The sequence below is a fragment of the Artemia sp. Qi Xiang Cuo genome, chromosome 16 (genome assembly GCF_049724085.1).
Source record: "Artemia sp. Qi Xiang Cuo chromosome 16, ASM4972408v1, whole genome shotgun sequence".
NCBI lineage: Eukaryota > Metazoa > Arthropoda > Branchiopoda > Anostraca > Artemiidae > Artemia > Artemia sp. Qi Xiang Cuo.
The window spans coordinates 19,196,500-19,213,890 of NC_142809.1; the positions used below are offsets into that span (position 1 = coordinate 19,196,500).

At 34.4% G+C, this 17,391-nt stretch overlaps 1 protein-coding gene across 2 annotated transcripts; it reads left to right on the forward strand.

The window, feature by feature from the left end:
* The first annotated feature begins 593 nt into the window (after positions 1–593).
* Positions 594–15,600, forward strand: LOC148942655 (ejaculatory bulb-specific protein 3-like). 2 transcript variants are annotated; one of them, XM_089102533.1, is made up of 3 exons: positions 594–745; positions 10,806–11,001; positions 14,508–15,600. In XM_089102533.1, the coding sequence occupies exons 2-3, from the start codon at positions 10,812–10,814 to the stop codon at positions 14,645–14,647; spliced, it is 330 nt and encodes a 109-aa protein (XP_088958659.1). In that variant the 5' UTR covers positions 594–745; positions 10,806–10,811; the 3' UTR covers positions 14,648–15,600. The 2 variants fall into 2 exon arrangements, with proteins under 2 accessions (XP_088958659.1, XP_088958660.1); XM_089102534.1 differs by lacking the exon at positions 594–745 and adding an exon at positions 2,436–2,583.
* Positions 15,601–17,391: the final 1,791 nt, after the last annotated feature.

Below are 17,391 nucleotides of genomic sequence, written 5' to 3' on the forward strand. Positions count from 1 at the left end.
TGGTTAACAGAAATTTTAGCCCAATACAACAAATCATAGGTAAAAATACAAATTTGAATCTGTTTTAGAAAATAATACTTATTGTCCTGGTTCATTAAAAATACACTTGTTTTTAGTAAAGCGCAAGGAATGCTTCACCGCTACGAGCAAGGGGTTGAGGGGACAGCAACCCTAGTCTGCATGGCGATTTGTGTTCGTTGTTTGCTTTTATTGGAAGAACTATTTTTAATTTTGTCAGTATGGGGCAAAGATGTAGAGCCTAAATTTGAGTGATTAGTCAATGGTTTTATCATCCAATTTGTGTTGCGGTATAACCACATATTCACTAATTCATTTCCGTATTGCTGTAAAAACAGAAAAAAACGCTACGTGCATGGAATATAGGGCAATTATATTAGATGTTAAAACACTAGAACAGCATCACGATGTTCACGATAGAGCCTTGACTCAGATAAAAGAGTTGTGACTGAACAAAAATGACTCGATCGTCAAAATCCAGGCGCTCATGTTTTGAATCTGGCCTTGGTAAAAGAATTCATGGCCGAAGGTTGGTGTTTTAGGCATAGTAAATAAACTAAGAGTTTCGGGGTTAAAGTCCTTTAAACCTTCGTGAGTAGCTCGTATCATCTTTTTGGAACGATTCCAGGACGTTTGTTTAAAATACCAAAGAGCTACTCAAAACAATTCATTCGTAATCCAGCAGTGCCTGTGGATACAGCTTTAGAGATATCACTAACTGAACAAGGTATTACAATATAGATCAGAATATTATAATTATCCAGTACTCTGGAATATAGCATTTCGGTGGTATGTTTTCAGTGTTTCTTAACCAGAGATATTCGTGTGCAAAATTTATGATTTAACAGGGATATATGTAGTATGTAATTATCACTAGCAGATTATGACTATGGTGAAGCATTTTTGGAATGTTTTATCATTATAAGTTTAAAATGGATATAAATTGTAATATTTCCGCATGAAGTCTCATTACCAACTAATAGGAATGAATGGTCACACTCATAGAAATAAAAAAGGAATAAAAATTAGACTCTCGCTAGTTGGTGTAATTTATTCCATTCTTCTATAACAAAAATTCCATTTTAAATATTCTTTTATTAACTGCTAAATATAACAAACATGGTCTGAATTTTTACTCGAATGGGTCCATGGGCGCCCATATGGGGGGGCTGGGGGGGATCTTGCCCCCCCCTGGCTGAATGATGCTGCCTTATTTTTATATTTTTGTTCTGAGATTTCTATTATATAGCATTAAAAGTAGCAATTAGACGAAGTTTGCCCCCCCCCCTGGAATTCAGCTTATGGGCGCCCATGAATGGATATATATAAAGTTTTAGGGAAAGACCATAAAAAACCTAAGCTCAAAAAAAAATTCGCTTAAAAACGACAAATTGTGGGAAAATAGTAAAAGAGAAGGATGTTCTCTAATCTCTTTAGCGTATAACTTAAATGGAAGCTGAAACTACTGCAAATAAAAAAACACAACACTAAACAAATCCAATATTTTTAGTTATCTAAAACAATGTCTAATATTTTACCTTGTTTACAGCATAAAGTCAAAACCAAGTGGTATTAAATCCAGAAAGTAGTTCCTAGTTTTTGGTTTCTGTTGAATCTAGTCTACTCTATTTTGGGCTCTTTACATCTTATTTGGTTATTTGTCTACTTAGAGTAGTTATCAAGGGACACTATCACCTTGTTTTATTGATTCTACAACCATAAAGTATATAAGCATATCCCGGTCTATTTAATGCGGTACAGGGGAAGGTTGATTTGAAAATAAAAGAGGAGTATTGAATGTTAATGAGCTAAATAGTCTACTGTGTATCAGGCAAGCTTTTAGGGTGCTTTCGGTTTCTACCCGAAATGACTGGGCTTCAGCCATTTCCTCCATACTTTCCTATCGTTTTCGTATGATTCTTGTTTTACGTGAGGGGGGATAGGAAGAGCCAGACCCCTGAAATAAATTAAAAAATTCCCGATTAGCTAAATGTGAAAACCTTAGAACGAAGTAATGTTGAATTTATTCCTTACCAGTGTGTGTGTGTATGTGGGTAGTGGTTGTAAGAAACTCGGCAGTGTTGTACTTAACGGACTCTTTTATAAAGTGTATATGGAATGTCAAACTGGAGACGCGACGAAAAACCCGTTTTTACGCGATGATTCAAGACACCAATGTAGAGAAATACAATGAATAGCGTGGTTTTAATTGCGTATAAGATATTAAAAGTGTTGTTTTTTGGGTTTTTTTTTTGGGGGGGGGGGTGGATGTACCTAGGTTAGGTTTGGTTAGGTTAGGCTACGTATTTAATATATGCTATGCTATACTTCAGCCAGGAAGTGCAAGGGGAGGTTGGGGCCCAGCCATCCTGTGCGTTCGCAAACCCTTCTTGTTTACCTTCCCCACATTTTTCCAGGTACCCGTTCAGAGCTGGGTCCACTCTGGCTAAGTTTACAGGGCACTTGTCAATTAGCCTGGATCTGCGCGATATATTGTATTTGGAAGTTGCTTTAGAAACTAGTCAAACGAGTCTTTCTATCTAGAGAATTGGATTCCAAACCGTGGTTTGTCATTGCGTTTATAATATTTGAACTTTGTTTTTTATGGGGTTTAGGGGGAAAAGGTTCCTTGGTTAGGTTATGTATTTAATATATGCTATGCTTTACCCCCCCCCCCCCCTAATGTGCAAATATATAAACCAAATTTGTTTCTAAACTATTATATTTTCATCATATTTTGTTTTATTTCATTAGCATTAACCAAACTTGACTTCTCGCATGGGTTCCGGCTAATTGACAAGTACCGTTTACAGTCACGTCACTGATCCCTGTTCCGAACCGAATAACCAGTGACGCCAGGACTCGAACCCCTGTCCTTGAGGACAAAGAATACTCTCCAGTATTACATAAATGAGTTGCACCTAATTATTTTAGATAAGTTTTCAAACAAATTTGGAGATTCGGTAAAATTCTAGACAAGCTACTTTTCACTATTATGGAAAGGGGTTAGGTTAGGAAAATAGAACTTTCAGGGATGGATCTCCGCACTAAGGTATGTCTTGTAAAGGTATTTTGAAGTACCTACCTCAACTCTTTCTCCCTCTAGAGGGCACTGACCTTTCGTGGCTTTTAAAAATCTATTTGTTATAAGAGTGAAAACTGGCAAATTAGATCTTCTGCTTAAATGAAGTGCATGAAAAGTATGTTCAGCTTCACAACTTCGTTCAATCCAGATTTATGAGGTTTCAAAGATCTGCAGATACATTTCCTAAATTAGAAAGAAAGCCCTTTGATATGGCTTAGAATTCTACTTGAATAACAGGAATTACATTTTCAAAACTAAAGCCAGAGAAAAAGAAACTGAAAAGTGAAACTTACGGTATACTGCTGTTTTGTCAAAAGAGGTAAATTCTAAGACTTTAGAAATTAGAAGAGGGTTAGCATTGTAGCTTGGCAATACCTTCACGGAGTATGTTTTTGGCCCTGTATTCATTATTGAGTCATTTTTCTAATCTTGCCCTTTTGCACGATAGCGAAAAGTAGCTTGTTTTGAATTTCACCAAACCCACACGGAGATAAATTGCAGACTGAAAAGGTAACCAGCTTAATATAAGACCTACAACATATGACTGCATTTATGTAACGGACAAATGCATTATTATACTTATATATGGGACCATCAGGCTGCGCCACCTCTTAAGAATAACTGAGCCTCACGGAAACCCACCTAACCCCCCCCCCTTCTTCAATATATTTCTTCTAATGAGCTACCCTTCTTTTTCCGGTATATATATATATATATATATATATTTTATATATATATATATATATATATATATATATATATATATATATATATATATATATATATATATATATATATATATATATATATATATATATTATATATATATATTATATTTTTTTTTATATATATATATATATATATATATATATATATATATATATATATATATATATATATATATATATATATATATATATATATATATATATATATATATATATATATATATATATATATATATATATATATATATATATATATATATATATATATATATATATATATATATATATATATATATATATATATATATATATATGCAGCAGAATAACATTAGTTCATTAGAATTTAGTCCCAGCGTTTTACAAACTAGTATTCAGTGCTTCGATTGTACATTAAAGTCGATTGACCTCGTCTACAAATTCTTATAAATCATAGACAGGAAAGAGGGTTCAGTCAGACGTTTGCACTGGCCGAAGGGTGCCTTAAAAGGTATCTTTTAGCCGCAATCGAAGTTTATTTATACGGTATTACAGCGCATTCTTGATCACTGTAGAAGCATATACCTGCTGACATTATTTAAGGTAGCATGTTATTAAATTTTTTTTTTAAGCGAAAATGCTGTTTCCCAGTAACTCGAATTTTAACCAACATTTCTGGGAAGAAGACGAAAAATAATGCCTGCTATAATTATATGATTACAATGAAATTAAGTATTATTATTAAATATTACAATGAAACTGAAATAGAAAAATAAATTGATCTACTTTACGTAAGATCACAATCTGCATAGATATTTTGACATTGTAACATTTCCTTCTCAACATAAATTTTTCCGGGTAATTTTTTTCTGTGGTGGAATACAAGGGAAGAAAGGGTGGATACAATATTAAGTGATGAAAATTTTATGGGGATTCAGAAGTTGGGTAAGTTTGTGAGCGCACGGGTGAAACATAGGAACTATTTCCTGTGACTTATTTATAATTTAATCAAACAGTTCGTGGTAACGAACTGTAAGTAAGGAGCGACCCGGCTCAATGGTAACCGAAACTCTAAAAAACAGAATTTTGGTACCAATAGATACATCAAAAGAATCAGATTTTAATTCTGATTTCAAATATATAAGTTTCATCAAGTTTAATATTACCAATCAAAAGTTACGCGCCTGAGAAAATTTGGCTGATTTTCAGAAGAAGGGGGAAAAATCCCCCAAAAGTTATGAAACCTTAATGAAAATCACACCATCATATTCAGCGTATCAGGAAACCCTACTGTAGAGGTTTGAAGCTCCTATCTACAAAAATGTGGAATTTTGTATTTTTGCCAGAAGAAAGATCACGGGTGCACGATCACGGGGTAATCGTATTGACCCAGTGGTCCTAGAATATCGTAAGAGGGCTCATTGGAACGGAAATTAAAAGTTCTAGTGCCCTTTTTAAGTGACCAAAAAAATTGGAGGGCAACTAGGCCCCCTCCCACGCTCATTTTTTCTCAAAGTCACCCAATTAAAATTTTGAGATAGCCATTTTGTCCAGCATAGTCGAAAATCTAATAAATATGTCTTTTACGATGACTTAATCCCCCACAGTTCCCAGGGGAAGGGCTGCAAGTTATCAACTTTGCCCATTGTTCACATATTGTATTAGTTATTGGGAATTATTCAGAAATTTTCTGGAATAATTTTTTTCTGGTGGGGGGGGCTGGAGGCGGGGGTTACTCGGGAGAATCTTTCCGTGGAGGATGTTTCTTTGGGGCAAGGGACATTTCTATGAAGATTTCCAAGCATTATTTAAAAAACGATCAGAAATTAAATTTTAAAAAACCAGTTTTTTCAACTGAAAGTAAGAAGCAACATTAGAACTTAAAATGAACATAAATTATTACGTATATGAGCGGGTTCTCCCCCAAATCAATACCTCGCTCTTTACGCTACAGTTTTTTTTAGTGCTTTCAAAAGAGCTATCTGTTCTAATTAAACGGCCTTTGTGATTCAGGGGTTTGTTAATTAAAAATTTTTTTAACTTTTAACGTAAAGAGCGTGGTAGTGACTAAGGGCAGAACCCCATCATACATGTAATAACATATACGTAATAAAAAAAAACAATAAAAAAAACAAGCGATACGGCTCAATAGTAATCGAAACTTTTAAAAACGGAACTTTGATGTCAATAAATGTATCAAAAGAATGGGCTTATAATGCTGATTCTAAATATATGAATTTTATTAAGTTTAGTATTACTCATCAAAGGCTACGAGCCTGAGAAAATTTACCTGATTTTTTAAAGAGGGGGGAAACATCCCCTAAAAGTGAAAAAATTTAATAAAAATCACACCGTCAAATTCAGCGTATCAGAAAACCCTATAACATAGGTTTCAAGCTCATATCTGCAAAAATCTGCAATTGTGTATTTTTTGCCAGAAGAAAAATATACGAATATAGAAGTTCGTTACGTAAGTTAATTTTTAAATTACGTCAGAACCAAATTTAGAGACAGCCATTTAGCAAAAGAAAATTAAATTTTTTATGCAAATTTTGCTTACTTAGTCAATGCCTACGAGCCAAAACAAAATCTGAATTAACGAAAAAACGATCAGAAATCAAATAAAAAAACAACTTTTTTAAACTGAAAGTAAGGAGCGACCTTAAAACTTAAAACGAACAGAAATTATTCCGTATATGATAGGGGCTGTGCCCTCCTCAACGCCTCGCTCTTTACGCTAAAGTTTTTATTGTTTAAAAAAAGAGTTGTGAGAAAGTCAAACTTTAGCGTGAAGAGCGAGGCGTTGAGGAGGGCACAGCCCCTTTCATATACGGAATAATTTCTGTTCGTTTTAAGTTTTAATGTCGCTCCTTACTTTCAGTTTAAAAAACTTGTTTTTTTTTATTTAATCTGTATTTAAGGGTGTTAGTTCGTTTATGATTTGTGTAGTGTAATATTGTTTGAAATAGACATGGCCCGTAAAGGCTTCTAGAGTTAATAAATATCATCACAGTAACCCTTTTTTCTTAAAAATTAAGATAACTTAAGAAATACTATTTCATTTTGAAGTTTGTCATTAATTCGTATTAAAAATCCAGATAAATGGATAGGTGTATTCCTTTACAGTTCTTAACATTTGATTTGCATCTACTGAGCTCTGCCTAAAACTACGAATTTTTCACAGAACTTGACTTCTTTATTTCCAAAAATTAGCTTAACTAAACTCAGCTACTTTTGTGGATATGTCTTTAGAATGTTAGTTTCTCTTAATTTCTTACAAGTCACATACTTCTCCAAGTATTCCAAGGTAATAGTGCCTATTAATGGGGAAAGGAAGAGTTAAGGAAAACTCCTTTTCAACACTAAAGGCCCTTAACAGGCACATATGCTAGTTCGGAGGGGGGGGGCAGCAATAAGTGACAGTTATTTGAGAATGGGAATAAGAACTATCGGGAAACTTAGAAAAATTTAGCATTTGGGGAGAGGCTAAGCAACAAGGCCCCTCTGTGCACATACCTGGCCCGGTACTAGTGCATTAAACGGACACTTTTATATACTGTATATGGAATGTCAAACGGGAGATGCTACATATACCGGGACAGATACCCGGTACTAAAACAGTTGTGAGAGTGGAATTGAGTGAAACGGGTGATCTAATATGAATTTTAAAATTACAATTTGAGATTTTCCATTTATGCAATTCTTATAATTTTGTTCATAAGCCAGTATAACCAGGTATCACACTCTGGTTAGGTTAGGTTACGTATTTAATATATGGTATGATTTTCAACCCCCCCCCCCTTGGTGTGCAAGTATATAGCCCAAATTTGTTTATAAACTATTATATATTCTTCGTATGTTATTTCATGTCATTAGCATTAACCAAACTTGACTTCTTTAGCAGTATATAGAAGTGTCCGTATAATGCGCCAGTACCCCTGGCCCTTATACGCCAACGTATTATTTTATCATTTGAGCTAGTGTGTTATTGAAATGTATCTTTGGTAGTGTATAAATTGTCCTTTGAAATTGTACGAAGATGTAACAAAAAAATTCTTTTCCCTGGCGCTTCGCTTTCTTTGAATTAATTCAGCAAAACTTGCAAATCTTTTTTTTTTTTTTAAGAACAAGATCAAAGAATATGACTTTTTTTTAGTTTGTTTGGAGACAATAACTTAATTGTCAGGGAATTTAAATAGTTTTCTCAAATTCTCCTTGAGGAAAACATAAAAATAAACAAAAGTGGTTAATATAATTTCAATTCGGCTTGGAAGTGAAGCGGTAGATCGTATAGTTCATGAAGAGAAAATTTTGAAAGCCCTTCGTTTACATTCCTGCTCTTTTGCCTTCGTTCATGGATCGAGGATTCGATATTTCATAGAAATCTCGGTGTTATAAATGGATAATACCTATATCGTTTTGTCGGGACTCAATGAGTATTAAGATCCGCCCCCGTTCCCAAATTGGAGGGAATGATGGCATTGAAAAATCTTACAAAAAAATCTATTGAAGGACCATTTACATTTGACAGCTTTGCCATATCGTGACCAGGTAGAATTTGCAGAAAACACATCTGAAAACAAGGATTTGTGTCTTCTTCGGCATTCAAATTTTTTCATCACATTTTAAATTAAATCTGAGCTTGCAAAATTATTTTAATAAACTGGAACATTTCATTGTCAAGGTTAATAGCAGCAAACCATTGACAGCTAAAACCAGTTTTGGTGTAAACTTTGATGACGAAGTATAATTTAAAACTATCTTACGTTATTTTGACGAAGGTTTATGCCATAGCTTGTTCATTGTGTCCCTGATTTTTTTTTTTTCTCTCAATTGTACACACCTTGTTTTATCTTCTTTTTGTGTTTTTTCAAATATTTCAAAACATCTTTTTTCAATCTTAATGTGATAACATTTAAATAGCTGATTGACGAAACTACGCTCACATTTTGAGTCGAATTATATTATCGTGGATTTCTATTCATTTTTGGAAAATTATGAATCATAAAGTGGAACATCAGAGTTCCAAGCAGGATTGCCACCCCTAGTAATTTGTCACTATTTCTAGGGATTTTTATATGGCCTAAACGAAAATATCACTAGATCATCACATAAATCACTAGATTATTGAAGAAAATCATTAAATCAACCAAAAAAAAAAAAAAAACTCTAAAATCTAATGTTTTTTCTCACCGGGCGGCAACCCTGGTTCCACGACTACTGCTAACTATGACCTTGTCTATTCTGTTTTACTTTTGTTTTTCGGTGTTATCTTAACAAAAGTGGCATAATTTTGCCAAAATACTGGGGGGAGGGGCAAAGTTGGAGCCAATTTTTCCAAATCATGTGAAAATAGAAAACTGAAAAATGACCACACAATACCATAAAAGCTACACTAAAAGATAAAATATATACTAAAGAAAACTGGCCCTTTTTCTTTGGATGTTTGAATTATACAAGCTTATCTTAGTTTCGACAAGATTTTGGAAGAAACTAAATTTCAGCTGGCGAGCAACTAGGGTCTGAAGGGCAGTAGCCCCCTGCCCTATGGTAAATTATGCCCCTGCTCAACAAATATGTACTGTACTAGTGGTGCTACTTTTGAGGGGCTGCTTCCCGTTCTCATGTGGCAGGTACATCAGGCGGCGCATGCCAAGTGTGGCGGAACTATGCCAAGCGTTCTGGGAGTCTGTCAAGCGTTTTAGGGACTCTGCCAAGCGTGGCAGAACTGTACAGCACATGTGGCATTCCGAGATGTACACCAGTTGGTGGGAAATGGGCAACCCCTCGGCTAATTCACAAAAATTTAGCAGGGGTATTACTATTATCACTAAAATACACTGTTAAGAAACATGACAGAAATAAACCAAAATTTTATGTATAAAAGCATTTTAATATTTTATAATACAAAAAAAATATTACAGTTAGAAACATTAAAATGAGTTATTTAATTGATGTCTTTCTTAGCTTTAAAGAGGTAAAACCTCTTAATGGTATATTTAGCAATTTTTTGAGTTTGGAAAATTGCAAAAGAAAAATTCAGAGGAATTATTTCATTGCCGTCCTTTCTTTGGGAAAATAAACAAAAAGTGTCCAAAATGCACAAATTTCTGTCATTTTCATTTTTGATAGAAATGAAAGTACAATTATCTGGCAACCACGTAGTGCTAAGTTCATATACATTTGAGTCCGCTTTTTATTATCTTTCTAATAAATTTCTTTTTGAATTGGTAAGACTACATTTGATTTCACTTTATAATACTCACTTATTTTTCTGTTTCAATCCGTTTTAGACTGGCAACATGAAGGAAAATGATTCTAAATTTATAAAATAGTTAGTGGTATTGTTAAAGAATTGATGCAAGTCATTTTGATAAATTCTTAAGCTAATAAAAGATTTGCTAAAATTTAATCGAAAATAAAACATGAACATTAGCAATGTTGCCTTTCCTTTGGATTTTTTCGCAAGATCACATGATTTCAGTCTGAGCTTGGTATCTTGGAAAGCATAAATTTTAAAACTTCCCTAAAAATCGAGTGCATATATTATCCATTAAATGTGTCAGGTTTTTAATTAAACATTGGGATTTTTATAAATGAATCGTGGATACTGACATATAAGTGCAGATTATACAAATATATAAACTGATAAATTAAACTTATTAATAAAATATATAAAATAATATATAACTGCAATGGCAGTCCATGGGCACCTCTCCGAATGTCACAAGAAACCCCTTGTTGCGTTTGATTTTAACACTGGTTGTAGGATGGGAACGACGACGGGGTCTCCCAAGAGCAAGACAGTCTACATCACATTCTAAGTAAGGCAAGCATAAGACCTAAGATGCACCCGCGGCACCGCAAGACCGGGTTTACTGGAGAAGGATAGTGTCTGCTCTTTCAACACTGGCGCAAAGTCAGCAGAAGAATTAAGTAAAGTAATTATGATGCGTCAGAATTAGTAACTGTGTTAATATTGCTCCATTTTATTTCAGCATAAAATGAAGGTCTTACTAGTATTAGCGCTTGCTGCCACCTGTATCCTCGCGTCACCTGGTCCCCGTGTAAAGCGTCAAGGCTTGGCTTCCTTAACCGTAGATATTGCTCTAAGGGATCGACTTTTTATGAGAAGACAGCTCAACTGTCTCTTAAGTGAAGGTAACTGCGACAATATTGGAAGAGATCTCAAAAGTAAGTAGTTTCGATTAATATATGCTAATATTCAGGATTGTCGCCAAAGTTTTCCGGAAGATGTTCAGAGAAGGGCTAAAAATAATTTTGTCGCTTATTAGGTTCATAAGACAAGTGCAAGCTAGCATATAAGTTACATTATCTTGCACAAAATTCAAGGAATAAACATTAAATAACTTCCTTGGGTGGTTAAAGAGAGAAGAGAGAGAGAGAGAGAGGGAGAGGGAGAGGGAGAGAGAGATAGAGGGAGAGAGAGAAAGAGGGGGAGAGAGAGAGAGAGAGAGACCTTATTGGTGGAACGTGAAAGGATAAATCGCAACCTCTGGCAACCTAACGCATCTATGTGTCGAAAGCGTTGGTAGACTCACTTTCTGTACTACAGAATAATTTTTCTGTTTTAAACTTACGTGTAGTAGCTACTTTCAACTCGCCTAAGGAACCAACAATACCTACTCCACCACGTGTTGGTTGGAAAGTTTCGTAAATCCGAGAAGTGGACATAGCAACGAATAAGTTCATGCGCTGAAAACCAAACAGAAGCGCTAGAGCTAGATTTCAAAGAGATAGATAAATTGGATATTTCCGTGTTTTGTGTATTAACTTCTGTCTGGTCACTATGGTAAGAGTATTTGGGATTTTCTTTTGTCTTTCAGTTTGTTTCCCGTTCAATTAATATTGAACCGAACACGAAAGCGTTAAAAAGAACACAAGCTTTAAAAAGAACACAAATTATCGCAAACGGGAATAGGGCTAACGTTTCCTAAGTCTTCTAAATTCCAGAGCGTCATTTGCTCTTTGCTGGAGACGAAATGTATTCCCAAGATTTTTTTTTTATGAAACAGAAAACATGTAAAATATCTTTAAAAAATCTCAATACTTCTTTAATCTTAGAAGTGTTTTATGTCGACAAGCTGTTATATCTCACCAATTCTCTTGAATAGTTATGTCGGTAAGAGCTAGCTCTCATCATTCAAAATGATTTTAACTCAGACTGACAAGTCAATGCCGGACTTCTGGAAAATTATAGTGTTGTGGAAGAGTAAGTCAAAGCTAAAATCTAAACATAATATATGTAATTTTTTCCTTCGAAATGATTAAATCATAGTTAAGACTTGATATGTAAAAATAAATTATAAAAAACTGTACAATTATCGAAAGAAAAATGAAATTTGACTAGAAGTGAAATTAGAATATCTAAAATATATGATTTTCAGAAGAATAATATCCAGGTGATAACCCTACTAAGATTATAACTGAATGGTATGGATTTTCAACGGGCACAGCGAAAGAAATGGGCCAAACTGTATTGTAGATAGGTAATACCCCCACTTACAGGTATAGGTGTAATTTAATGACATCATAGCTGAGAATTAAAATAAACTACAACAAAAACAAACATTAGAGCAGATAAAATATACTGCAAATCGAGGTTTTCATAAGGGAAACCGAAACCCAACCCCGCCTAACCCAACCGAAACCGAAACCTAAACAATTATCTCCATCAATATCCACTCGATAATATTTTTCCCAATATTTTTCACTTGGATTCTCTGTTTCAGTGGATGGATAAATTAACAAAGAAAAATATTTCTTTTTTTCTTGCCACTTTCAAGAAATTTGAATGATATTTCTAAGTACCTAATGAGAAACGATAATGGTGACGTCAAGGATGAGAGATTATTAAAATGGAAAGAATTTTCATTTATCCATTGATATCAAGAAATAGTTTGGGACCAAGAAATCATGCTTAAAATGACGCTCAAACAATCGATAAAAATTCAATTGGTCATAGATATAAGATGGATAATTAAGTCTAATAAATGCACATTTGAAATTTCTTTAAGGCCCACTCCCAACGAGATTTAACTAACATCGAGCTTTGGCTAACACCATCAAATAGCCAAATTAGGCTTGATTCTCGGGCCAGCTCGAGTTAATCTAGAACTTCAAACTCTTAAATCTTTTTTGAGAATTTTGCCAGCCAATCAGAAACCTCCAATATTAATCCTTAGCTCTATAGGATTTTAAGCATACCATGCTCTGAAAGTGAATTTGTCCTAAGGCTCAAAAACTCATTCCAAGAAAATGTCAACCAAAGATTCAGAACGCTCCTTTTCGAGCGTTCCATAATCCAGTTAATAAAACTGTATCAGCATAATTCTTTCTTTAGACGCCAATGACAATTGAACCAAAGATAGGATAATTTTGTTCGCAGAATAATATCGGCGTTAGCTCAATATTATTGTGAAGTGGATATAATGTTGACCTATAGTGTCTTATGCTGATCAGATGTTGAAGGATATTCGCCTTTCTAAGCTGGGTACTTATAACCCAAAGTAGATGGGAGAAGAATTTCGTTCTTAACTGGAAACTTCTAGGGCTGGTATTCTTTAAATTATTCAATGGTTCTTTAGGATTTCATCTAATAGCTTTAAATAACTTAGCTTGGAGCGCTCCATTTCGTCTAATCACCCATTTACGGTGTTGCGACTTACTATAAGCATTACTTCCCTTGCTTTCCTACTCCTTATTTTTAGCTTATTACCATTCACTCACAACTTACGAATCGTTATGCAAAGTCATTTTTAGCAAACGATCATTGAAAAGGGATAGGCCTGTAATTGTTTTTTTCCTTTTTCGTAATTACTATTATTATGTTTGTGGAACCTTGAAAACTAAACACATCCATTGTTTACTGCTGTTTCTTCTGTTGTATTTCCTCAAACAAATATTACCACGCGTCTGTCTGAGTATTTAAGGCAGTCGGTTAAGGTTAACTTCTTTGATTCTGGTTCTCTGTTGATTGGCACGAACTGTTGTCTAAAATTTGGCAACTATGGAAACCGGTTACTTGCTTCCAAGACTTAAATTATTCAGCAAAAATACTACTATTACCTAATCTTATCACAATTCCTTAGTTGTTGCGTGGAATCAGTTGTCCTCTGCCAAAGCTTAGGACCTACACAAAAATTCAGTTTAAGTTGAAGATGGATGAGATGGATGGATTCAGTTTAAGTTATAATCTTGACACGGCAAATCCATTGGCGCAGTCAGAGTTCTTCTATCTTGTATAAATTCTCGAACGTGATCTAGCATTAAAATTTCATCGGTTTTCCTTAGCCAAAATCAAGTACGGACGCACTAGAATTATAAAAGTTGGCGTATTCAGAAGAAATTGGAACTGCAAAGACGGGAAGAAAACGGACTTCGGAAAACCTAATTACGAAATTAGATATCCTCATTTATTTTTTCTGCTCCAAAATCAGAAAAACATAACCATTTTTCAAAAACCTTTACCTTTTTCCCCTCATAAATCTCGAGTTATTCACGATCACATTTAACATTTCTAGTTGTTCCATCCAGTTTATCTCTTTTTGTGTTTTAAATTTTTGTCCCTTCTTGAAGCGCTAGCCACCACCACCCCTCCCCACCCCCAAAAAAAAAATGAAATGGAAATATCTCTTATTTACATATTGTCATACAATCCAAAAAAATTTCTTTTGTAGGAATTGCACCAGAACTTCTACGTGGTCAATGCCCAGGATGCAATCAAAAGCAAGTTGACCAGGCAAGAAAGGTGATGACATTCGTTTCACAAAACTATCCTCGTGAATGGAGACGTCTACTTGGAGCATATGCTGGTTAAAGATCTTAATTTAGCTAAGGATTCAGTGTGTGGTATTCAGTAGCTGTATTTTAATTCTGTGATATGTTTTTACAGTGCTTGCTACTTTACGAACTTTTTTCAAAACTCTAAATAGTTTTTTTCATTCATTTTCCCTTAAAAAATCTTTACATGTCTCGAAGCATAAATTATGATATTACTAATGAGAAGTTTATACTGTTCTCTTTAAATTTATTACAAAAGTACTTTTTTTTAAACAAGCCTATTAAAACGTTTTAAAAGAAAACTGTAATGTCTACTCGTGTTCGTCATCATCCTAAAAAAAAAGCAGAAAAAAAGAATATATTTGTTGGAATAGAATAAAAGAGAACCGCTTTTACACACATTCAGATACAAACAACTTTGAAAAATAAAATTAGATCATTCAATATCTGTGTTTCTGTCTAAGATCACGTAACCATTTTTGTAGATTCCTTTTCAGTTTTACTATTTTCACCTCCCACAAATCTTTGGCCAAGAAAGTGGGGAACTTTAATGTGCTGCTAGCATTAGTCTAGTCTTATCTATCAGTAAACCATTGTAAATTCAGTTCTTGCTTCGAAAATTCCTAACCGTGACTCGAAAGTGTATATCACTTAAGGGACTTACCAAGAGATACTGCGCTTAACAACGGAGTACTGGCACTAAGTTTTTTACGTGAAAACTGAGATTATGGAGAGAAAGCTATTTGAGAGGTGAATTAGGATGACCACAATCCTTCTAGTGATGTTGAGCGGAACTGAATACCGCGCTTAACCGTTAGTTTGAACCGTATTTTTAGTGCTGTTTTATCTCTAGAGATATATTTGTACAAAGTTTCGTCTTATAAACGGCTCCGGTGTTTCACAATACCATTGCCTTTTTCTTATATTTTTGTATATTGTAGTATTTTTGTTAAATAAATGGTCGTCACAAATTCGACTGATACAATAAAACTTTTTTTTTCTATTTTTCTATGCTTGTCCTTATGTCTAGGGTGAAAATATCTCTACCTTTTAACATAGTACATATTCACGCTAAATTTATAATGTCCTAACGTTACGTAGTCTCGATGCAGCCTACCTAAAAGTTAAAGATTAAACATGTAACAGGTCGTTATTCATTAGCATCTACATTATAATCAAACCTCAGACTTTTTTAAGTTAATATTCATTATAAACTACTGAAAGAGCCAAATTCGCCGGCTTGTTGTCGCCTCCCTCCACTCGCTTGGGCCTTTAATCCTCGTCAATATACGGGCTTGGGCATTCGGCTATCGCAAATACAGCCTGACATTGCCTCATTTTGCTCGCAACAATCGGTAGCTTGGACCTTGTGCAATTGCACGGTTGTTGTTATGACATCACATTCCGTTGCCCAGACGATGCTCGGCTTTTATGCCGTCGCACGCTTGTCATCTTGACATCACATTTCCATTTTATATTTTTGGTTTTGTTCTTTTGTATTTTTGATAGCCTCTGTCCCAGAGGTGGTTTTAGGGGAGGGAAAGGAGACACTTGCCCCAGGCGTAGAAATATTAGGGGCGCAAAATTTGAAACAAATAATCTAACTGTTATAATATTGTTTAAATTTTATTAATAAAGATGAGGGAGCAGTTAATAAATGAAAACACTTAATCATAAAGATAATTAAATTTAAATAGTTAGTAATAATTTAAAAAATTTAATGATAAATTGTTAAGACGTATTTTTTCATTAAGTGAAGAATGATGGCATTCTGTAATTATCTATAACACCGTTTTATGACAATAATGAGCCAAATAGCAAACTGGTTTTAAGTGATGCCCGAGCCAACTCTTCTGTACGAATATTTCGTCTTTCTACCCTTTGTAAGATTCCTGTTAGAGATAGAAAACAGTTCCAAGCTTCCACATTTTATAGTTTCAAATATTATGCCTTAACTCTACTCTGAGAGTCAGTCCAAAATTTGAACTATGTTCAGCTCAAGAAATTATGACTGGTGTTCATAGTAGGCACTGCAATCGTGTGTAATTTCGGTTTGGTTGACAAATGTGACTTTAATATGGCCCGGGCATGACAAAATAAGAATACATAGCATGAGAAAAAAACGAAGTACATTATCAACATGTGACATCTTCATGTTCAAATTAGCCAAATTATAAGTTTTGCAGTACATTTTAAGAGAAGCATCTTTTGATTCTCCCATTGAAATTTTTCTAAGTCCACGCTATGTAAATTATGATTTGATCATCTTCCTTTTAAAGTTCAAGGTTGATTTCTCACAAGAAGGGATTTGTAATTTGGCGAATTTGGGCATCAGATACAAAATTCGTACGGTGATTTGGCACGATACCAGTATCAGGTCTTTGAGGCAAAATATCATTACTACTACTACTACTACTAACAACACATCGCAACACCAAGCCGCCTAAGGCCAACACAGCTACGAACGCTCCTCCTCAACCCCTCTCTATTCAAAGCCTCCCTTTTTACACCCGCCGACGACGTTCCCATTTCCTTTAAATCTTTCTTTATGACGTCCTCCCACCCCAGACGGGGAAGACCTGCTTTCCGTTTAGCCCTAGATGGTTGGCCGAAAAGAACAATCAACTAGTAAAAATATCATTACTAGTTGGAATACGTACGGCTTAAGGCCTGTTTTTATTAAGAAAGCCTCATTCCAATTCATTTCCTCAATTTCATTTTTTATTCCAGACTGATGTTAACTTTAGCTAAGAAGAATAGCCTTTTCTTGTTTTACAAAGG